The sequence below is a fragment of the Salmo trutta genome, chromosome 9 (genome assembly GCF_901001165.1).
Source record: "Salmo trutta chromosome 9, fSalTru1.1, whole genome shotgun sequence".
In the NCBI taxonomy this organism is placed as follows: Eukaryota; Metazoa; Chordata; class Actinopteri; order Salmoniformes; family Salmonidae; genus Salmo; species Salmo trutta.
The window spans coordinates 37284437-37308369 of record NC_042965.1 but is presented as its reverse complement, the minus strand read 5'-3'; the positions used below and the strand labels follow the sequence as shown (position 1 = coordinate 37308369).

At 46.5% G+C, this 23933-nt stretch overlaps 1 protein-coding gene across 4 annotated transcripts in view; it reads left to right on the top strand.

Annotated features, from left to right (window-relative positions):
- LOC115200493 (calcium-binding protein 7) overlaps positions 1 to 22884 on the top strand; it is a 66489-nt gene extending 43605 nt beyond the window's left edge. For 2 of the 4 annotated variants that reach the window (XM_029763608.1, XM_029763606.1), the window contains exons 2-5: positions 7660 to 7803; positions 8022 to 8134; positions 12946 to 13096; positions 20874 to 22884. In XM_029763608.1, coding sequence (XP_029619468.1) covers positions 7660 to 7803; positions 8022 to 8134; positions 12946 to 13096; positions 20874 to 21001 — 536 coding nt within the window. In that variant the 3' untranslated portion in view covers positions 21002 to 22884. Of the gene's footprint in view, positions 1 to 7659; positions 7804 to 8021; positions 8135 to 12945; positions 13097 to 20870 lie in introns of all 4 variants that reach the window. The other 2 variants (XM_029763607.1, XM_029763605.1) reach the window with 1 other exon arrangement.
- The last annotated feature ends 1049 nt before the right edge of the window (positions 22885 to 23933 follow it).

Here is a 23933-nt window from a genome sequence, read left to right as displayed (position 1 = left end):
ACATGGAATAAGCTAGATAAACGCATATCTAAAATATGTTTAGTAACCACAAGCACTGCATGAGTATTTTGTAGTGAGGAAAATATGTAAAGATCTGTTGAAACAAAAAACCTAAATCTTTCCTAACAGTAAAACACTGAACCCCATTCCCCTGTCTCCCTAACCGAGACACTCAAAGCTTCCCCTCACACATCCCCCTAATCGTAAAGTGTAGCCTGGTTGACAACTGATCCAGTAAAGGGAGCAGTCTAATCTAAGTGTCTCCTGCCTTCTCTCGACTATTATTCCTCACGAACCAAACAAAAGGCATACCTAGCAACATGCTATGCGACATGCTTAAGTGCTAATGTCTGAGAAGCCGGTGTTTGGAAGATATATTGGCACGTGTGTTGTTAGGCCCAAACACTGGCGTTGAAAGCATTATCACTTTTATACAACGGGTTACCAACATGTTCAAGTAATGATTGACATATTTTAATAAAAACTTTATTTTGATACATTTATTCATGCTATTTCATCCTTCCACAAAATATAGTCCCGACACAAATGTAGGGTTGCTACCCAAGCCGGCTGGTCTATCGGTTCGGTTGCAAGAGACTTGACCCAATCGTTCAGTATTTTTGTTCTTTATCTATGGATGCAAACCAGTCGTTCGATCTAAATGTTCCATTGCCATACTGGCTGGCAACGTTCTTATCTGTTGGTTTCTACCTAGCCAACTACAGGTAACTTACAGTTAACTTCCGTCAAAAAGTGCAGCCAGAATAACAGCAAAGTAGCTGTATTTGCATTTGTTTAAGCTGTTTTCTAGTGACATTTATTTGGAAACATCCATAACAATGAGCTAATGAGGCACGGTTTTACCTGACATAGAAAATGTGCTCACTTGTCAAGACAATGTTATTCAGAGGAGTTATTATTCGCTTAAATGTTATTTTAGCTACCTGCCAACAAATTGGCTAACGTTAGTTTGCTAGCTTGTAACCAGTCACATAATCCATGGTGGTTTAATTCTCCGTAGTCCAGGGTGGTGATAAACTTCACAGTGGCAACACGACTACAAAGAAGAATCACGTTATACATCACAGAAGAATGCCTAGGCTTGAGAGGGAGATTCAAACTCGTGTGACCGTCCATTGTACATCAGACGTAGTTTAGCTGGAAAAGCTATTCCATAGACAATGTTGAGGGATGGACCTGAGCTGGCGTTTAACCCAGTCGTAGCCTTTTATTTTTTGGTGCTGGTCCGCTGATATGTCAGAGAAGAACATGATCTCTTGGTCCCGTACATCACTTTGCCCTTGGCTCTGGCTTTCCACAACAGTCAGGACTTAGTCTTGAAAGTTGAGAAACTTCATGATAAGGACTTGGGCCTTTAGGAGCTGGAAGCCAGTGGGCTCTTTCAACGCGCAGGGGGTCCAAAAAGAGATCTGGCCCCAATGCCTGGGCACCCATTTCTCACTTTTTCGGGTAGATCAACCAGTTTCAAATTTTACCTCCTGTGGTGGTTCTCGAGTGAGCTTAGTTTCGAAGTAATGTCGGCCACCTGTTTTTCCAACTTTTCAGTCGTTGTTTTGACAGTGACTACAGTAACTTCCACCATGCTAATGCATTCCTCTGCTTTGTCAAAGCGCATGGAGTTAAGGTGAAGTTTAACCTCACTAATCCCTGTTACATCCCGAGTTTGTTGGAAAAGTTCGCCCTCATGGAAGAGATTGCTTCCAAGACCCCTTTGCACTGATTCTGGTTATAGATATGCCTATAATTGTAGCCGAAGTTGGCTGGAGTACTAGGAGTTAGGAGTTTGTTTTGATTTATTTGATTAATGTTAATAGATATCTTGTGCTGACAAGTATTGGCAATGGTGGCAAATATACAGTCAATGTCCAGTTTATTGGGTACAACACCCAGTTTATGAAAATGGTTTGCTCCTACAGACAGTCACGTGGCCGTGGCTTGCTATATAAAGCAGGCCGACAGGCATCAAGGCATTCAGTTACTGTTTGATTGAACATTAGAATGGACAAAATTTGTGACCTAAGCGATTTTGAGGGTGGTATATTTGTCAACACCAGGTGCGCTGGTTTCAGTTTTGCAGAAACAGTTGGCCTCCAGGCATTTCAAACACGACAGTGTCTAGAGTTAATTGAGAAGGAAAGGTGGATACCTAGTCATTTGTACAACTGAATGCCTTCAACTAAAATGTGTCTTCTACATTTAACCCAACCCTATGAATCAGAGAGGTGTTTGGGGGGGAGTTGCCTTAATCAACATCCAGAGTACTGTAGGTTTCCTGCCATGGGGAAAGAATGAAACATTTTTACCTTGGGGATTTGATCCAGCAACCTTTCGATAACTGGCCCAATGCGCTAACCACTAGGCTACCCGCCACCCGAATGGTGTGATAAACAAAAAACATCCAGTTAGGGGCATCCTTGTGAGAGAGAACAGTTAGTTGATGACAGGTTGAAGGAGAATGGAAAGAATCATTCAAGCTAACAGGCGGTCCACAAACAGGCAAATATTGGTACAGTACGACACTGTTGTGCAGAACGACATCTCTGAATGCACAACTTGTCGGACCTTGTCACGTATTGGCTATTGCAGCAGACGACCACACCGGGTTCCACTCCTATCAGCTAAAACAAGAAAAGCAGCTCCAGTGGGCACGTGATCACCAACACTGGGCAATTACGGAGAGGAAAAACATTGCCTGGTCTGACGAATCCCAGTTCCTGTTGTGTCATGCTGATGGCAGAGTCAGGATTTGGCGTAAGCAGGATGAGTCCATGGCCCCATCCTGCCTGGTGTCAATGGTACAGGCTGGTGGCAGTTGTGTAATAATGTGGGGAATGTGTAGGCCCCTTTACTACAAAGGGAAGCACAGCCGCGAGCTGCCCAGTGACACGAGCCTACCAGACAAGCTAAATCACTTCTATGCTCGCTTCGAGGCAAGCAACACTGAGACATGCATGAGAGCATCAGTTGTTCCGGATGACTGTGTGGTCACGCTCTCCGTAGCCGACGTGAGCAAGACCTTTAATAAACAGGTCAACATTCACAAGGCTGCAGGGCCAGACGGATTACCAGGATATGTGCTCCGGGCATGTGCTGACCAACTGGCAGGTGTCTTCACTGACATTTTCAACATGTCCCTGATTGAGTCTGTAATACCAACATGTTTCAAGCAGACCACCATAGTCCCTGTGCCCAAGAACACAAAGGCAACCTGCCTAAATGACTACAGACCCGTAGCACACGTCCGTAGCCATGAAGTGCTTTGAAAGGCTGGTAATGGCTCACATCAACACAATTATCCCATAAACCCTAGACCCACTCCAATTCGCATACCGCCCAATCAGATCCATAGATGATGCAATCTCTATTGCACTCCACACTGCCCTTTCCCACCTGGACAAAAGGAACACCTATGTGAGAATGTTATTCATTGACTACTGCTCAGCGTTCAACACCATAGTGCCCTCAAAGCTCATCACTAAGGTAAGGATCCTGGGACTTAACACCTTAACAAACGTCTGCAACTGGATCCTGGACTTCCTGACGGGCCACCTCCAGGTGGTGAGGGTAGGTAGCAACACATCTGCCACGCCGATCCTCAAAACTGGAGCACCTCAGGGGTGCGTGCTCAGTCCCCTCCTGTACTCCCTGTTCACCCACGACTGTGTGGCCAGGCACGACTCCAACACCATCATTAAGTTTTCTGATGACACCACAGTGGTAGGCCTGATCACCGACAACGACGAGACAGCCTATAAGGAGGAGGTCAGAGACCTGGCCGGGTGGTGCCAGAATAACAACCTATCCCTCAATGTAACCAAGACTAAGGAGATGATTGTGGACTACAGGAAAAGGTGGACCGAGCACGCCCCCATTCTCAACGACGGGGCTGTAGTGGAGCAGGTTGAGAGCTTCAAGTTCCTTGGTGTCCACATCACCAACAAACTAGAATGGTCCAAACACACCAAGACAGTCGTGAAGAGGGCAAGACAAAGCCTATCCCCCCTCAGGAAACTAAAAAGATTTGGCATGGGTCCTCAGATCCTCAAAAGATTCTACAGCTGCAACATCGAGAGCATCCTGACTGGTTGCATCACTGCCTGGTACGGCAACTGATCGGCCTTTGACCACAAGGCACTATAGAGGGTAGTGCGTACGGCCCAGTACATCACTGGGGCTAAGCTGCTTGCCATCCAGGACCTCTACACCAGGCGGTGTCAGAGGAAGGCCCTAAAAATTGTCAAAGACCACAGCCACCCCAGTCATAGACTGTTCTCTCTACTACTGCATGGCAAGTGGTACTGGAGTGCCAAGTCTAGGACCAAAAGGCTTCTCAACAGTTTTTACCCCCAAGCCATAAGACTCCTGAACAGGTAATCAAATGGCTACCCGGACTATTTTCATTGTGTGCCACCTCGACCCCTCTTTTACTCTACTGCTACTCTCTGTTTATCATATATGCATAGTCACTTTAACTATACATTCATGTACATACTACCTCAATTAGCCCGACCAACCAGTGCCCCCGCACATTGACTACCCGGACTATCTGCATTGTGTTCCGCCACCCAACACCCGCCAACCCCTCTTTTACGCTACTGCTACTCTCTCTTTATCGTATATGCATAGTCACTTTAACCATACCTACATGTACATACTACCTCAATCAGCCCGCCTAACTGGTGCCTGTATATAGCCTCGCTACTGTTATTGGTTAGAGCCTGTAAGTAAGCATTTCACTGTAAGGTCTACACCTGTTGTATTCGGCGCACGTGACAAACAAACTTTGATTTGATTTGATACCAATTGATCAACTTTTCCATGTCCCAAAGATTTCAGGCTGTTCTGGAGGCAAAGGTGAGTGTACCTAATAAACTGGCCACTGAGTGTATATTGTCATTAGTTGTTATGATGTAACTCTCTTATAGTTCATAGCCCATTGTAAGAGATATAGACTTTATAAAACGGTGCTGGCACCTTCTCTAAGAGTCTCGCCCCTCCTGAGAGGCAGCGTTTGAGCGTTTCAATGGAATAGGCTGTCACGATTTCTGCCAAAGTCGATGCCTCTCCTTTTTTGGGCAGTGCTCGGCGGTAGTCGTCACCGGTCTGCTAGCCATCATTGATCCATTTTTCATTTTCCATTGGTTTTGTCTTGTCTTCCTACACACCTGGTTCCAATCCCATTCATTACATGTTGTGTATTTAACCCTTTTTTTACCCCTCATGTCCTTGTTCCGAGATTGTTTTGTTTGTATACTTGTGTATTATGGATTGGTGCGCGACGGGTTCTTGTACCCACTTTTATTTATTATGTACATTGGTTTTGGAGTTTTGTTAAACACAATTAAACTACTCCATTTATACCAAGTTCAATTCTCCTGCGCCTGACTTCCCTGCCACCTACACACATGACATTACAGAATCTCTGACCAGTATATGGTGTCAGCAGGAGAAGGTACCACGACCATGGAGGTGGAGGAGCGCCATCCAGGAGCATACGGAAATGCTTGACCATCTGGGCGTTGCCATGGACCGCTGGGAGAGACAGGGAGTTCTTCCAGCGCCTCCACCAGCACAACCGGGGTCTATCCTGAGCGCCCCTTTCCCACCTGAACCCAGTGGTGCGCGACGGGTTCTTGTACCCACTTTTATTTATTATGTACTTTGGCTTTGGAGTTTTGTTAAACGCTATTAAACTACTCAATTTAATACCAAATTCAATTCTCCTGCGCCTGACTTTCCTGCCACCTACACAAACGACATTACAAGGGCTCTGCTCAGCTGAAGAGCTGTTTATACAGCAAACACCAGAAAAAGATGGAGTGAGGGACCTCAGGTGGATTTGGAGGTGTTGTTAATAGGATCGGAAGCAGCTGGGGTGGCCATGAGGTGGGGAAATGTCATTCTGCTGCACCTTGTAAATTGTGTGTCACATTGTAATCCATGATAGCCAAGTGCCCCTGTCCCTGTAGCAGATGGGTATCCATTCCGTTCTGCGCCTTGAAAATAATACTAAACTATTTCCTAAAGCATTGGCATCACCTCATGTATACACAACACATTCTGTCTTCATTCACCCGTCTCACATTTTGGTTTTCTTTCTTGCCCAGAATATTTGTCAAAATGAGTCAGGGGTTTATTTTGGCCAGGGACATGCCCACATATCCCTATTCTGACACCCCACTACATCAATGCAACAGCAAATGTTATTTACTACACCGCATGTCACTAACAAAAAGCTACAGAGTGGATGAAGTACATTTTATTATATTTTTGACATGTAGCAGACACGCTCATCCAGAGCAACTTACAGTAGTGAATGCATACATTTCATTTCATGCATTTTTTTTGTACTGGCCCCCAATGGGAATTAAACTCACAACCCTGGTGTTGCACACACCATGCTGGCATCGCAAACACCATGCTCTACCAACTGAGCCACAGGGAAGACAACAATGATAATTCATTATACTTAGTGATAGGTACATCTACTCATTCCTGCTTTCTCTAATCACTTTAATGAATATATAAAATTGTCCCTTATGTATTCAAATATAGATTTATTCAATGTCATTCAAATTCAAATGGGGGTCCATATCTTTTTTATTTACATAGGCATGTTTGCAGTCACCTATTTTCCACCAGCAAATCTAGAATGTAATCTCACAGAGCTACATTTCATTTCCATAAGGCTTACACTGACTTAATAACACATCTAATATCATACATTATTATTTTAACAATGTGTTTTGTGATTCTTGGCTACTGCAAAAGCAATCAGAGTAGATACCGGAGCCGATTCATCCCAGATATACCCATCATCAAGTGTATGTAGGGAAGATTGTTCATCATCACCTGAACCAGTTTCCTGTATGCTAGATCTTTTACTATCAGTAATTTGACTCTACAACGCATATGAATGATGGGATTCGGTCACTCGTAAGGAAAGGGGCTTTTGAGCTGTGGAAGTCTTTTAAGGACGGACCTGGTCAGTATGCTCAGATAGGAAGAGGCAAAATGAGAAGGCTCACTCTCGCCAAAATCTGTCCAGAATAAGCCCAATCCGTTTCTATGGGCTTAGTATGCAGACCTAAGCTTTTCGCCTGCCTTCCTGCCTTTGGGACAACAACTCCCATTGTTAGGGCGGAGACATGAATATCTCGTCATTATACAGATCTCTGGTATGCTTTAGATTAGTTTAAATTAAAATAACTATTGGAAAAGCCAACATTTCCTCTTCTTAGGTTTCTGTCATACATTTTTCTCCTGAAGTGATCTTTTACATACAGTAACCTAGTTCGTTTTTTAACGGATTCATTTTGGTCTGTCAAAATGGCCACAGTGGCTCTCTTAAGATCCAATCTATACACTGTGAAAGTGAATGCGCCATTTGTTCACCTCACATCGATTTATCCCTTGGAGACCTATGATTGCTATTGGAGAAAAAAACTATAATTCATTTAACTGTTCTGTTTTTTTCATCGTCTTTAGTGCATCCGCTACATTCGTTGGTAGAGGTTGACCAGTCACTTGTGTAGCATATTTGAAACCTTATTTTCGAAATTAAAGTTAGTTAGTGCTTAGGCACACGACACAGGTAGGCTGATTCTGTAACACTTCTCTGTGTTGTCTTCCTCACAGAGATCCGCGAGGCGTTCAAGGTATTTGACCGTGATGGGAATGGCTTCATTTCGAAGCAAGAGCTGGGCATGGCCATGAGGTCCCTGGGGTACATGCCCAATGAGGTGGAGCTGGAGGTCATCATACAGAGACTGGACATGGACGGTGAGATAGACGCACGCACGCACACACAGACACACGCATACGCACGCACGCACGCACACACACACACACAGACACACACACACACACTGATGTACCCACGTACACGGACACACACACAGGCACGCATACACGACACAGACGGGCGCTCACACACACACACACACACACACATACACACACACACACACCAGGTGTCATCAAAATCCTGTCATCAACAGGTGATGGTCAGGTGGATTTCGAAGAGTTTGTCACTCTCCTCGGACCCAAGCTGACAGCAGCCGGAATGCCAGACAAGTTCCACGGAACCGACTTTGACTCTGTGTTCTGGAAGGTAAGTAATCATAAACCGCTTCCTTCCTGCTTATTACCACTCACAAGCTACAAAGGCTTCTGGGTGATTAGGATGTTATGCTATACTGTAACTGTCATCTATCGCACCATTTATCCATCGCATGGAGACTTTGTGACTTGAAAGGAAAACAAATGTAATTCCTAGATTCAGTGGAGGGTTGATAAGGCAGTGACCTCTCATGAGTAATGATGTTTTTGTTTGGTTAGCTTTTGGGAACGTTAGCTTGCGCATGCAACTTTCCACGTCATCACACTTATACATTGTAATTTTCGATTTACCTGATATAGTCGGATGGCTAGCATTCGATGTCTGCGCAGGTGTTGTCTTCTAGCCAATCATAATTGACTGTATCGCACGATAACTGAAAACACAACCGTGGGACGAATGAGTGACACATTTCGTCAGACATCATGATACGTCATCAGAAGTGTCCACTTAATTTGAGGGCTGAGAGGAGAGGGTGTGACTTTGTGTTTGGAATGCAACCTTAGTACTTAGTAACGTTCTTCTGTCAGAACTGTGTCCTGACTTTCAACAACCATCCCCACCCATTTATACACTAGTCTTACGATCGAATGAAGTAAAATCAATTTAGAATAAATCAGGTTTTACTGTGTGACAGTTTCTCAGATAATTACCCTCCCATACTGACAGTAATAGGAGTAAACAAGTATTTAGAGACTGATTCAGAGTCAGACTTGTGTTAGTGTAACGGCTGTCGGGAGAGAGAGTAGACCAAGGCGCAGCGGAGTTAGTGTTCATCATGATTTTAATTGAACAACGTGAACACTATACAAAAAACAAGAAAACTGACAACCAAACAGTCCTGTCAGGTGCAAAACACTCAACAGAAACAATTACCCACAAAACCCAAAGGAAAAACATGCTCCTTATGTGTGACGAGCTTCAGCTGTGCCTGATTGGGAGCCACACACGGCCCAAAACAAAGAAATACAAAAATATTGAGAAAGCAACATAGAACGCCCACCCAATGTAACGCCCTGGCCTAACCAAAATAAAGAACAAAAAACCCCTCTATGGACAGGGCGTTACAGTACCCCCCCAAAGGTGCGGACTCCGGCCGCAAAACCTGACTCTGAAGGGGAGGGTCCGGGTGGGCCTTCTTACGGTGGCGGCTCAGGTGCGGGACGTGGCCTCTGCTCCACCCTTGGCGTCGCCCTCTTAGGTGGCGCACCTGGCCACGCCGAAGGTCTGGTGGGCGGCGATGGCTGCGCCCGGCTGGCGGGCGACCCTGGTTGTGCCCGGCTGGCGGTGATGGTTGCGCCTGGCTGGCGGGCGACCCTGGTTGCGCCCGGCTGGCGGGCGGCGATGGCTGCGCCCGGCTGGCGGGCGACCCTGGTTGCGCCCGGCTGGCGGGCGTCCCTGGCGGCTCCGGCGGCACTGACCCAGGATTCACCAGGCTGGGGAGATATGGAGGCCTGGCCCTGGGCGCAGGCACAGGACTCACCAGGCTGGGGAGACATGAAGGAGGTCTGGCCCTGGGCGCAGGCACAGGACTCACCAGGCTAGCAGGCGGCTCTGGCGGCTCCGGCGGCTCCGGGCTGGCGGGCGGCTCTGGCGGCTCTGGCCCAGGATTCACCAGGCTGGGGAGACATGAAGGAGGCCTGGCCCTGGGCACAGGCACAGGACTCACCAGGCTGGGGAGACATGAAAGAGGCCTGGCCCTAGGCGTAGGCACAGGACTCACCGGGCTGGCGGGCGGCTCTGACTGCTCTGGATAGGCGGGCGGCTCTGGCGGCTCTGGACAGGCGGGCGGCTCTGGCGGCTCCGGACAGGCGGGCGGCTCTGGCGGCTCCGGACAGGCGGGCGGCTCTGGCGGCTCCTGACTGGCGGGCGGCTCTGGCGGCTCCTGACTGGTGGGTGGCTCTGGCGGCTCCTGACTGGCTGGAGGCTCTGGCGGCTCCTGACTGGCGGGCGGCTCTGGCGGCTCCTGACTGGCGGGCGGCTCTGGCGGCTCCGGACTGGCGGGCAGCTCTGGCGGCTCCGGACTGGCGAGACCCACTGGAGGCCTAGTCCTGGGAGGTGGCACAGGACGGGCCAGGATGGGGAGACCCACTGGAGGCCTAGTCCTGGGAGGTGGCACAGGACGGACCAGGATGGGGAGACCCACTGGAGACCTGGTCCGTGGAGCAGGCACAGGACTGACCAGGATGGGGAGATCCACTGGAGGCCTAGTCCTGGGAGGTGGCACAGGACGGACCATGCTGGAGAGATCCACTGGAGACCTGGTCCGTGGAGCAGGCACAGGACTGACCAGGATGGGGAGACCCACTGGAGGCCTAGTCCTGGGAGGTGGCACAGGACGGACCAGGCTGGAGAGATCCACTGGAGGCCTGGTCTGAGGAGGAGGCACAGGATAAACCGGGCTGTGGGGGAGCACTGGAGTTCTAGACTTGACGCTCTTTACCCATACTCCAGGCTGAATACCCACTTTGGCCCGGCACGGGCGGAGAGCAGGCATTGGGCGAACTGGGCCTTCCCAGCGCTCCGGAGACACAGTGCGCATCGCCGGCGCAGGATAACCTGGACCGAGGAGGCGCACTGGAGACCAGACGCGCTGAGCTGGCACCATCCGCCCTGGCTCGATGCCCACTCTCGCATAGCACTTGCGGGGGGCTGGAATGTAGCGCACCGGGCTATGCAAGCGCACTGAAGACACCGTGCGCTCCACAGCATAACACGGTGCCTTTCCCCGCCTCGATCTCCCACTGCGGGCGGCGATAATCCCCAGTTTGAGCCCATGGTCCTTTACCGTCCAGGATTTCCTCCCAAGTCCACGACTCCAGATAGCTTTTCTCCTGGTGCCTCTCCTTGTGCTGCTCCTTCCTCCGCTGCTTGGTCCGTTGTTGGTGGGTAATTCTGTAACGGCTGTCGGGAGAGAGAGTAGACCAAGGCGCAGCGGAGTTAGTGTTCATCATGATTTTAATTGAACAACATGAACACTATACAAAAAACAAGAAAACTGACAGCCAAACAGTCCTGTCAGGTGCAAAACACTCAACAGAAACAATTACCCACAAAACCCAAAGGAAAAACATGCTCCGTATGTGTGACTCCCAATCAGCAACAACGAGCTTCAGCTGTGCCTGATTGGGAGCCACACACGGCCCAAAACAAAGAAATACAAAAACATAGAGAAAGGAACATAGAACGCCCACCCAATGTAACACCCTGGCCTAACCAAAATAAAGAACAAAAAACCCCTCTCTATGGCCAGGGCGTTACAGTTAGCAATACCTATGCAGTGTCTTTGTATACAATCTAGATTCTAGAACAAACTCACATCTTATTGTGTGTGCCCCTCCCGCCCTAAAAAACATACATATAAAATTTGCATTTTCACTTGTGAAATAGCTGTTTAATATGCTGAGCTAAAATTTCACTTGACACCATATTTTCACGTGTATTAGGTGCCCTTATTATCCTGTTTAACATGTTAAAATGAACTGATTTAATTTGAACTTAATTGTAATTTTTGTTCACACATTTTTTTATTGCTTTCAAAATACACTGAAAACATCCAACATACATAATATATACAGCTAAAAACAACTATGCAATGTCAAAACAAGTTGACATTGAGGTTAAGGAAAGTTTTGCTAACCATAACTTTGAACAAAATCAAGATGTAAATATTTTTGTAATGCTTTTTGCATAAATAATCTTAAATTACAGCTCAATTTGAGCAAATTCCAAATTTGCGATTAATCGTAATTAATCACAGAAAAACCTGCAGTAAATTGAAGTACATTTGATACCCATAGTTAAAATGTACATTAAAATATGAAGATACACATGTGAAAATGTAGAGGGCATGAGTCGGTCATGGTTGCTCATGGTGACGTGATGAGGTTGTCACGGCTGTCGAAAGGAGTAGAGGACCAAAGTGCAGCATGTGTGTAGTTCCACATTTTACTTAATCTGTGAAACTTTGCAATACATAAATAAACTGAATCGACAAAACAACAAACCATGACGAAGAGGAGAAACAAACACTACTCAAAAATAATCACCCACAAAACCCAGGAAGAAAAATCCCTACTTAAGTATGATCTCCAATTAGAGACAACGAGGACCAGCTGGCTCTAATTGGAAATCATCCCAAACAAACCAACATAGAAATACAAAAACTAGAACCTAAGAACATAGAAATAGAAAACATAGAAAAACACAAAACACCCCCTGTCACGCCCTGACCTACTCTACCATAGAAAATAACATCTTACTATGGTCAGGGCGTGACAGAGGTAGTCTCGCCTGAGACTTCAAAATTAGTTTTGGCCCTCTTGGTCTAATGGTCAAGACGTTGGCTTCTCCCATGTGCTCTAATCCCGCCTGCTACAAAAGCACACATATGAAACTCATGATGTGAAATGTTGGGAGACCACACATGTCTGAGTAATATGAGAAATCCATGTGAGTCTTCACACGTGTCCAAAAAAAATGCATGTTTTTCCCACATGACATTTGTTATGTGATTTGTTCACATCTGACTCTTGAAAATGTCAAGTTTTTTTTGAAGGGGAGGTCTATGGCAGTGTACTGTATGCTCAAAAGAATTGAATCCCTAAGTCCAGACAGTCATACAGTATGCCACATGCATCAATGGGCAGTGTTGGGTTGTTATCTCTGGCTAAAATCTCCAGGATCACTTAGCTTACCATCCCCAAATACAAAACATTGTATAAACTAAAATCGACCATAGAACAGTATCTCATTGTAGTGACATCAGTTCCTGTGTGTGCGTGCGTGTGTGTGTGTGTGTCCAGACTGATATGCAGAAGCTGACGGTAGAGGAGCTGAAGAGGCTGCTGTACGATACATTCTCCGACCACCTCACCATGAAGGATATCGAGAACATCATCATGACCGAGGAGAGCCACATAGCGAACCCAGGGGCCTGCCAGGTGGATATAGACAGTAAGGAACCTTACAGTACACACTGATTAGTATACATGTTATAGTACACATGTTGTAGTACACACTGTATAGTACACACTTTGTAGTTCTACACCTTGTAGTACACACTTTGTAGTAGACACTTTAACACTTTAAAATATCCCAGAAATGTTCCATACATGTTTTGCACAAATGTGTTTATATCTCTGTTAGTGAGCATTTCTCCTTTGCCAAGATAATCCATCTACCTGACAGGTGTGGCATATCAAGAAGCTGATCATTACATACTGTAGGTGCACCGTGTGCTGCGGACAATATAAGGCCACTCTAAAATGTGCCGGTTTGTCACAAAACACAATGCCACAGATGTCTCAAGGTTTGAGGGAGCATGCAGTTAGCTTGCTGACTGCAGGTATTTCCACCAGAGCTGTTGCAAGAGAATTGAATGTCCATTTCTCTACGATAAGCCACCTCCAACATCAATTTAAAGAATTTTGTCTGGAAAAACTAATTCTGGTTTGCTGGGCCTGGTTCCCCAGTGGGTGGGTCTGGCTCCCAAGTGGGTGGGCCTATGCCATCCAAGGTCCACCTATGGCTGCACCACTTACCAGTCTTGTGATATCCATAGATTAGGACCCTAATGAATTTATTTCAATTGACTAATTTCCTTACATAAACTGTTACCCAGTAAAATTATTGAAATTGTTGCATGTTGCATTTATATTTTTGTTCACTGGATTAACTGCGAGGGTGTAAAAGGTGAGAGATATGCAGAGTGGAAGTGGTGGAGTTGGCTGCATTGCGAAAGTATTCCCCCCTTGGCATTTTTCCTATTTTGTTGCCTTACAACCTGGAATTAAAAATGGATTTGTATCATTTGATTTACACAACATGCCTACCACTTTGAAGATGCAAAATATTTTTTCTTGTGAACAAACAAGAAATATGACAAAAAAACTGAAAACTTGAGCGTGCATAACTATTCACCCCCCCAAAGTCAATACTTTGTAGAGCCACCTTTTGCAGCAATTACAGCTGCAAGTCTCTTGAGGTATGTTTCTATAAGCTTGGCACATCTAGCCACTGGTATTTTTGCCCATTCTTCAAGGCAAAACTGCTCCAGCTCCTTCAAGTTGCATGGGTTCCGCTGGTGTACAGCAATCTTTAAGTCATACCACAGATTCTCAATTGGATTGAGGTCTGGGCTTTGACTAGGCCATTCCAAGACAATTTAATGTTTACTCTTAAACCACTCAAGTGTTGCTTTAGCAGTATGCTTAGGTTCATTGTCCTGCTGGAAGGTGAACCTCTGTCCCAGTCTCAAATCTCTAGAAGACTGAAACAGGTTTCCCTCAAGAATTTCCCTGTACTTAGTGCCATCCATTATTCATTCAATTCTGACCAGTTTCCCAGTCCCTGCCGATGAAAACATCCCCACAGCATGATGCTGCCACAACCATGCTTCACTGTGGGGATGGTGTTCTTGGGGTAATGTGAGGTGTTGGGTTTGTGCCAGACATAGCGTTTTCCTTGATAGCTAAAAACCTCAATTTTAGTTTCATCTGACCAGAGTACCTTCTTCCATATGTTTGGGTAGTCTCCCACAGGCCTTTTGGCAAACATCAAACGTGTTTGCTTATTTCTTTCTACAAGCAATGGCTTTTTTTTCTTGCCACTCCTCCGTAAAGCCCAGCTCTGTGGAATGTATGGCTTAAAGTGGTCCTACGAACCAATCTCCACTTTGGAGCTTTGCAGATTTGCAGCTCCTTCAGGGTTATCTTTGGTCTCTTTGTTGTCTCTCTGATTAATGCCCTCCTTGCCTGGTCTGTGAGTTTTGGTGGGTGGCCCTCTCTTGGCAGGTCTGTTGTGGTGCCATATTCTTTCCATTTTTTTAATAATGGATTTAATGGTGCTCCGTGGGATGTTCAAAGTTTCAGATATTTTTTTATAACCCAACCCTGATCTGTACTTCTCCACAACTTTGTTCCTGACCTGTTTGGAGAGCTCCTTGGTCTTCATGGTGCCGCTTGCTTGGTGGTGCCCGTTGCTTGGTGGTGTTGCAGACTCTGGGGCCTTTCAGAACAGGTGTATATATGCGTAGATCATGTGACAGATCATGCAAGACTTAGATGGCAACAGGTGGACTTTATTTAACTAATTATATGACTTCTGAAGTTAATTGGTTGCACCAGATCTTATTTAGATGCTTCATAGCAAAGGGGGTGAATACATATGCACGCACCACTTTTTCATAGTTTTTTATTTTTATGTAATTTTTTTCACCAATTTGGACTATTTTGTGTATGTCCATTATATGAAATCCAAATAAAAATCATTTTAAATTATAGGTTGTAATGCAACAAAATAGGAAAAACGCCAAGGTTGATGAAAATGTAGCAAGGCACTGTACACCAAACTTGTAACGTCTCTCTACTAGAGATGGGTGTAGGAGTCAGGCGCAGGAGAGAAGATAATTCCAATAATAAGAGTTTAATAAAGTCCATCAAAAAACATACAGGCAACGGACCAAAAATACACAGTCCAAAAATTACCAAAAGAACGAAATCCAAAGGACATAACCTGAAAGGAAAAAATTATGAACAAAAATAACGTCACCCAACATAAAACAGGGAAACGAAAATCAATACCCACACTAATCAACCCAAACAAGGAACAGGTGCACAACCAAAACAGACAAGACTAAACAAAAAAGAAAAAAGGATCAGTGGCAGCTAGTAGACTGGCGACGATGACCACCGAGCACCACCCGAATAGGGAGAGGAGCCACCTTTGGTGGAAGTCGTGACAGTACCCCTCCCCCCCGACGCGCGGCTCCCGCAGCGCGCCGACACCGGCCTCCAGGATGACGCGGAGGACAAGGCGCAGGGCAATCTGGATGGCGGTTGTGGAACTCCCTCAGCAATGATGGGTCCAAGATGTCCCCCCTCCTTACCCAGAACCTCTTCTCCCCGTACCCCTCCCAATCCACGAGGTACTGCAGGCCCCCCACCCGGCACTTAGAGTCCAGGATGGACCGTACAGTGTACGCCGGTGCCCCCTCGATGTCCAGGAGGGCGGAGGGACCTCCCGCACCTCAGTGTCCTGCAGTGGACCAGCTACCACCGGCTTGAGGAGAGACACATGAAACGAGGGGTTAATACGATAGTGAGGGGGGAGTCTTAACCTATAACATACCTTGTTTATTCTCCTCAGGACTTTAAATGGCCCCACAAACCGTGGCCCCAGCTTCCAGCAGGGCAGGCGGAGGGACAGGTTTCGGGTCGAGAGCCAGACCCTGTCCCCCGACGCGAATACTGGAGCCTTACTGCGGTGGCGGTCAGCGCTCACCTTCTGCCATCCACCAGCCCATTTAAGAGACTCCTGGACGGCTCTCCAGGTCTCCTTTGAGCGCTGCACCCAATCCTCCACCTCAGGAACCTCAGTCTGGCCCTGATGCCATGGTACCAGGACCGGCTGATAGCCCAACACGCACTGAAACGGTGACATGTTAGTAGAAGAGTGGCGGAGTGAATTATGGGCCATCTCGGCTGATGGGACGAACCTCGCCCACTCTCCTGGCCGGTCCTCGCAATATGACCGCAAAAACCTGCCCACATCCTGATTAACTCTTTCCACCTGCCCATTACTCTCTGGGTGAAAACCAGAGGTCAGGCTGATCGAGACCCCCAGACGCTCCATAAACGCCCTCCACACCCGGGACGTAAACTGGGGACCCCGATCAGAAACTATGTCCTCAGGCACCCCATAGTGCCGGGATACATGTGTAAACAGGGCCTCTGCGGTCTGTAGGGCCGTAGGCAGACCAGGCAAAGGGATGAGACGGCAGGACTTAGAAAACCTATCCACAACGACCAGGATCGTAGTGTTCCCCTGCGATGGAGGAAGATCAGTGAGGAAATCCACCGACAGGTGGGACCAAGGCCGCTGTGGAACGGGAAGGGACTGTAACTCCCTTCTAGGCAGGTGTCTAGGAGCCTTACACTGAGCACACACCGAACAGGAGGAGAGGTACATCCTCACGTCCTTAGCTAAAGTGGGCCACCAGTACCTCTCTCTAAGACCACGCACCATCTGATTAATACCTGGATGACCAGAGGAGGGTAGCGTATGAGCCCATCTGATCAATCTATCGCGAACAACAAGCGGAATGTACTTCCGACCAGCTGGACAACCTGGTGGAGGGGAATCTGATCGTGATGCCCGCTCGATGTCCACCTCCCACACCACCGGTGCCACCAGGCAAGAGGCCGGAAGTATGGGAATGGGATCGATCGACCGCTCCTCAGTATCATAGAGACGGGACAGTGCGTCAGCCTTAGTGTTTTGGGAACCTGGTCTATATGAGATGGTGAAGCAGAATCTAGTGAAAAACATCGCCCACCTATCCTGACGGGGATTCAGTCTCCTCGCCGCCCGAATGTACTCCAGATTACGGTGGTCAGTCAAGATGAGAAAAGAGTGTTTAGCTCCCTCAAGCCAATGTCTCCACACCTTCAGGGCTCTGACCACAGTCAGTAACTCCCGGTTCCCCACATCATAGTTTCGCTCCGCCTGACTGAGCTTCCTAGAGAAGAAAGCACAGGGGCGAAGCTTGGGGCGGTGCCCGAGCGCTGGGATAGCACAGCTCCAACCCCAGCCTCAAACGCATCCACCTCCACTATGAATGGCAAAGAGGGGTCCGGATGTGCCAAGACGGGAGCATCGGTGAACTGAGCCTTCAGACGACCAAAAGCTTTGTCCGCCTCCGCCGACCACCTCAAACACACTGGGCCCCCCTTCAGCAGTGAGGTAATGGGAGCAGCCACCTGTCCAAAACCCCGGATAAACCTCCGGTAGTAATTGGCAAACCCTAAAAACCGCTGCACTTCTTTTACTGTGGTCAGAGTCGGCAATGCGGTCACAGTCCATCTTCACCCCAGATGTGGAAATGCGATACCCCAGAAAGGAGACGGATTGTTTGGAAAACACACATTTCTCGGCCTTGACGTATAGGTCATGCTCCAACAATAGTCCAAGTACCTTGAGCACCAGGGACACATGCTCGGCGCATGAGGCGGAATAGATCAGAATGTCATCGATGTAGACCACCACACCCTGTCCGTGCAAGTCCCTGAGAATCTCGTCTACAAAGGATTGGAAAACTGCTGGAGCATTCTTCAACCCATACGGCATGACGAGGTACTCATAATGGCCAGATGTGGTACTAAACGCGGTTTTCCACTCATCTCCATCTCGGATACGCACCAAGTTATACGCGCTCCTGAGACCCAGTTTTGTGAAGAAGCGTGCTCCGTGAAATGACTGCACCGCCGTGGCGATGAGAGGTAGTGGGTAACTGAAGCCCACTGTAATAGAATTTAGACCTCGATAGTCAATACACGGACGCAGACCTCCATCCTTCTTCTTCACAAAAAAAACTTGAGGAGACGGGTGACATGGATGGCCGAATGTATCCCTGTCTCAGAGATTCAGTGATATATGTCTCCATAGCCACTGTCTTCTCCTGTGACAAGGGATACACGTGGCTCTTAGGAAGTGCAGCGTTAACCTGGAGGTCTATCGCCCAATTCCCTCGTCGATGTGGTGGTAATTGGGTCGCCTTCTTTTTACTGAAAGCGATAGCCAAATCGACATATTCGGAGGGAATGTGCACGGTGGAGACTTGGTCTGGACTCTCCACCGTCTTCGCACCGATGAAAACACCTAAACACCTACCTGAGCACTCCTCTGACCACCCCTCTGGAGCCCCCTGTCTCCAGGAAATTTTAGGATTGTGATCAGCCAACCAGGGAAATCCCAGCACCACTGGAAACGCAGGAGAATCAACGAGGAAGAGACTAATCCACTCCTCATGGCCCCCTAGCGTCACCATGTCCAGTGGAACCGTGGCCTCCCTGACCAGCCCTGACCCTAGTGGTCGACTATCTAAGGCGTGCACGGAGAAGGGTTGGTCCAACTGAACCAAGGGAATCCCTAACCTATTAGCGAACCCACGATCAATAAAACTCCCTGCTGCGCCTGAATCTACTAGAGCCTTATGCTGGGAGTGAGGGGAAAATTCAGGAAAGGAAACATACACATCCATATTACCAACAAGGAGCTCTGGGTGAGTTTGGTGCGGACTCACCTGGGGTGTTCGAACAGCGCTCTGCCTGCCCTCTCGACTCCCTGACGAGCTCCTCCAGCAGCAGTGTGTCCTCTGCGACCACAACTGGTGCAGGAGAAAGCTCCTCCTCCGGTCGGCCTAGCAGAAGTACTTCCCAAATCCATGGGAATCGGAGCAGGTGGGCTGGGAGGTGGAACGAGCAGGAACCGATCAGGACGCCCACGGGCAGCCAGCAAGTTGTCCAGTCGAATGGACATGTCTATGAGCTGGACCAACGTAAGGGAGGTGTCCCGACAGGCTAGCTCCCTGTGGACGTCCTCTCGTAGGCTACACCTATAGTGGTCTATCAGGGCCCTTTCATTCCACCCTGCGCCTGCAGCCAGGGTCCGGAACTCCAGCGCGAAGTCCTGTGCGCTCCTCGTCTCCTGCCTCAGATGAAACAGACGTTCACCCACCGCTCTACCTTCAGGTGGATGGTCGAACACAGCCCAGAAGCGGCGGGTGAACTCTGGGTAATCCTGCCTTACTGAGTCTGGGCCTTCCTAAACTGCGTTGGCCCACTCCAGGGCTCTCCCTGAAAGGCAGGAGACGAGGGCGTTAACACTCTCCTCTCCCGAAGGAGTTGGGCGAACGGTCACCAGGTAAAGTTCTAATTGAAGCAGGAACCCCTTGCACCCGGCAGCCGCTCCATCGTACTCCCTCGGGAGCGCGAGTCGAATCCCGCTGGAACTGGATACCGTTGGATCTGGATACCGTTGGAGAGGGTGGTGGAGCAGGCTGAAGAGTGGCGGATGATGGTGTAGAGATACCACTCCTCTCCCATCTCTCCAGTCTCGACAGTACCTGATCCATAGCCGTTCCTAACTGGTGGAGAACGGCCCGTATGTTGATTTACACGCTCCTCCATAAATGGGGAAGGCGTGTCTGCTCCTGCTGACTCCATAATTGTGGTGCGGGTTTCTGTAACGTCTCTCTACGAGAGATGGGTGTAGGAGTCAGGCGCAAGAGAGAAGATAATTCCAATAACAAGAGTTTAATAAAGTCCATCAAAAAACAGAACGAAATCCAAAGGACATAACCTGAATGAAAAAATTCTGAACAAAATTAACGTCACCCAACATAAAACAGGGAAACGAAAATAAACCTGCATGACACAAAGCGGGTAGAGAGAAAATAAATACCCACACTAATCAACACAAACAAGGAACAGGTGCACAACCAAAACAGACAAGACTAAACGAAAAAGAAAAAAGGATCAGTGGCAGCTAGTAGACCGGCGACGACGAGCACCACCCAAACAGGGAGAGGAGCCACCTTCGGTGGAAGTCGTGACAAAACTCCTTAATATACTCTACTTTGTCATGCTTCTCAGGTGCTAATGCATTTGTTATCTTGTTTGGAGCTAACTGAAATCAGAGCTGTAATCTAGGTAATTATGTAACGTACACACTGGTGTAAAAACACATCTCCAAGTAGTATTCATCCGTAATAATTGTGTTCATATACTTGTACATTTGTAGATGAGATTACAATGTAACTTGCCTCTGGTATCAGATATGTGCAGAGCATCAAAAGAGATTTTATTCAAAAGACTCACAGGTGCGTGTCTCTACATCTTGATAATCTCTAACTTTCCTCCTTCTCCTCTTGTCTCCTTTCCCTGTCAAGCAGCTAGTCCAACGCAGCAAGTCAAGCAGACATGTGTACGCAAGAGCCTGATATGTGCTTTTGCCATCGCTTTCATCATCAGCGTCATGCTTATCGCAGCAAATCAGGTGCTTCGGAGCGGCATGAAGTAGGCGGGGACGACCATGGCCTCCTGACCCTCTGAAAGAGACTGCTGTAAGACACCTGGACAAATGACTGAGAAAAAACAGCTCAACAACAACAACAGACAATTAATCCACCATCTAAATGAACTGACAGAAAGGCATGGCTCTCATCCAAATGATTTCATGGGCATATTTCCCAACATGCTCCTTTATCTCCTTTCTGAATGGAACCCATTGAGACCCTTAACTACGGTGGCCTGGAGGTTGACCGTCATCTGTGCATGAAGTGCATGGATTTAACCAGTCGTCTCTTGAAACATTTGTAGACGTTATTATCAGTGTATATCCATATGACTGTGTAACAAACAGAGGTGTGTCATTATTAACTTATGGTGAACCAACTGTGACCAACTTTGTTAATAGGGTCGCGGGTCAAGGGGTCAGTGGCGGGAATGAACAATGGGTTTTACATATCTGTACTGTGTATCAAACAACAACAAACAAACAACAACAAACAAGTTAATATTTCATAATAAATGTATATTTCACAGTTCTGCATGATCAAAAGGGCTGTTTAGTGGACTACATGATCATAGTGTAAAAGTAGTTTTTGGACAACTGTTCTTATTGACATACTGTGGACTATTAGCTTCACTGAGCACCCCATAACGATCACAACATATCTCACAGCCATAAGGATCACAACATATCTCACTGTCATAAGGATCATAACATATCTCACTGCCATAAGGATCATAAGATATCTCACTGCCATAAGGATCATAACATTTGTCACTGCCATAAGGATCCTAACATATCTTACTGCCATTGAAAAACCAACAACTCAGACGTGATGGGTGTTGTATTAGCATATCACTGAGAAATCATACAGTATTTGCTTGATATGTGACATATATGCATAATAACATTATAACAGAGATGTCTGCTCTGTACACGGGGAATATGATGAATGTGCTGGAATGTATACACTGCTATATTAGGCAATACATCACGATTATACATCTCACATGTGATATCGCCGGCTAGACATGTTCAATATAGACCTTTAGGCTCATCTATGAGGAAGCTCTGCTCTGTAGAATTGAAGCAGGAGCAATAACCTTCAATCCATTTCCATGCCTTGGTAGCTCCTTGTTGTCCTTGGGATGCAATACTCTTGCTATGGCGACTTTGAACATACCATAGCAATATATTCTATCTTGTTTTTTTTTTATTAAAATGTAATGACATTCACACTAGATAAAAGAACCAGGAAGCACTTTCATCTTAAAGACACTTCTGAAACCAGGTTTCTATCCTATGTCTCATTCTGGGACACAGACTTTGCTATACTGATCATCAAATGGCCTGTGAAGCCCTGCAATAAAGCACTAATCCAACTCTGGGCAATATTTCCACCATTGCTGTTCCAGTGCTCTTTAGAGTGTTGTGCATGATTGCCAGTGACATCTTGGAATACTGATAATCGCTATACATCTGTATAATACACATTTTGACCAAAGCTATGAAAGTCAACCATTGTGTGGAGTAAATGGCTCTTAGAATGGAAGGAGAGAGAACAGTAAAACAAGTCAATGGAAAAGCACAGCATTTTTTTATGTAGTTGCCAATGAAAGGGAAACTTGAATAGGTCATCAATATGTATTGTTGTTGGAATTCTAAAAATAGTCATGATGTCTTCTATTAGATTTGTTGTAAAGAACCTAATAGGACAAGATGGAGAGATGCAAAAACAAAGAACTAAAAGATAAATGCCCTTCACTAAAATACTGACATCTGTTTTGGAGGCTGAGGACATTTATTTTGTAATGTAACGGAAGGTAGCCTAGTGGTTAGAGCGTTGGGCCAGTAATCGAAAGGTTGATAGATCGAACAAGGCAGTTAATCCACTGTTCCTAGGCCGTCATTGTAAATAAGAATTTGTTCTTATCTGACTTGCCTAGTTAAATAAAACCTACTGCATTAGACTATTTGGTTTCACACGATTGAGCACACCAATATTTTGGTGTTACAATTCAGCAACCGGGTGATGGAATTATGATTACTGTCCTGTCTAAAAACAGTCAGACAACAATTATCTCATTTCACTGAGCGTTTTGTTAAAAGCAGAAAGGTCGCAGTAAGGTTGCAGCAAGGTCACAGAGGACATAATACAATTGCACATTGTCAATTCACTGTACTGTAAACAAATAGCTTTGTTTTCATTTTGCACTTTATAATATGGTTTAGATGCGCACAACGATAATACACCGCCATTATGATTGTGCTCAATTTCAAAACATACTATACATACGTCTTGAATGGTTACAGTATTGTATATACATTTTCCTTAGATCTTCAGAATAGATGGGAGTAGATGATAGATAACTGATATATGAACCCACTTCATCTGTTGTTGGTACATATTGTATCAGCTTGGGTGACACTAAAATGTCAGCTTGGGTGAAACTAACATGTCAGCTGGGTGACACTAATATGTCAGCTTGGGTGACACTAATATGTCAGCTTGGGTGACATTAATATGCCAGCTTGGGTGACACTAATATGCCAGCTTGGGTGACACTAATATGTTAGTTTGGGTGATACAAATATGTCAGCTTGGTTGACACTAATATGTTAGTTTGGGTGATACTAATATGTCAGCTTGGGTGACACTAATATGTCAGCTTGGGTGATACTAATATGTCAGCTTGGGTGATACTAATATGTCAGCTTGGGTGATACTAATATGTCAGCTTGGGTGATACTAATATGTCAGCTTGGGTGATACTAATATGTCAGCTTGGGTGATACTAATATGTCAGCTTGGGTGACACCAATATGTTAGTTTGGGTAATACTAATATGTCAGCTTGGTTGATACTAATATGTCAGCTTGGGTGACACTAATATGCCAGCTTGGGTGACACTAATATGTCAGCTTGGGTGACACAAATATG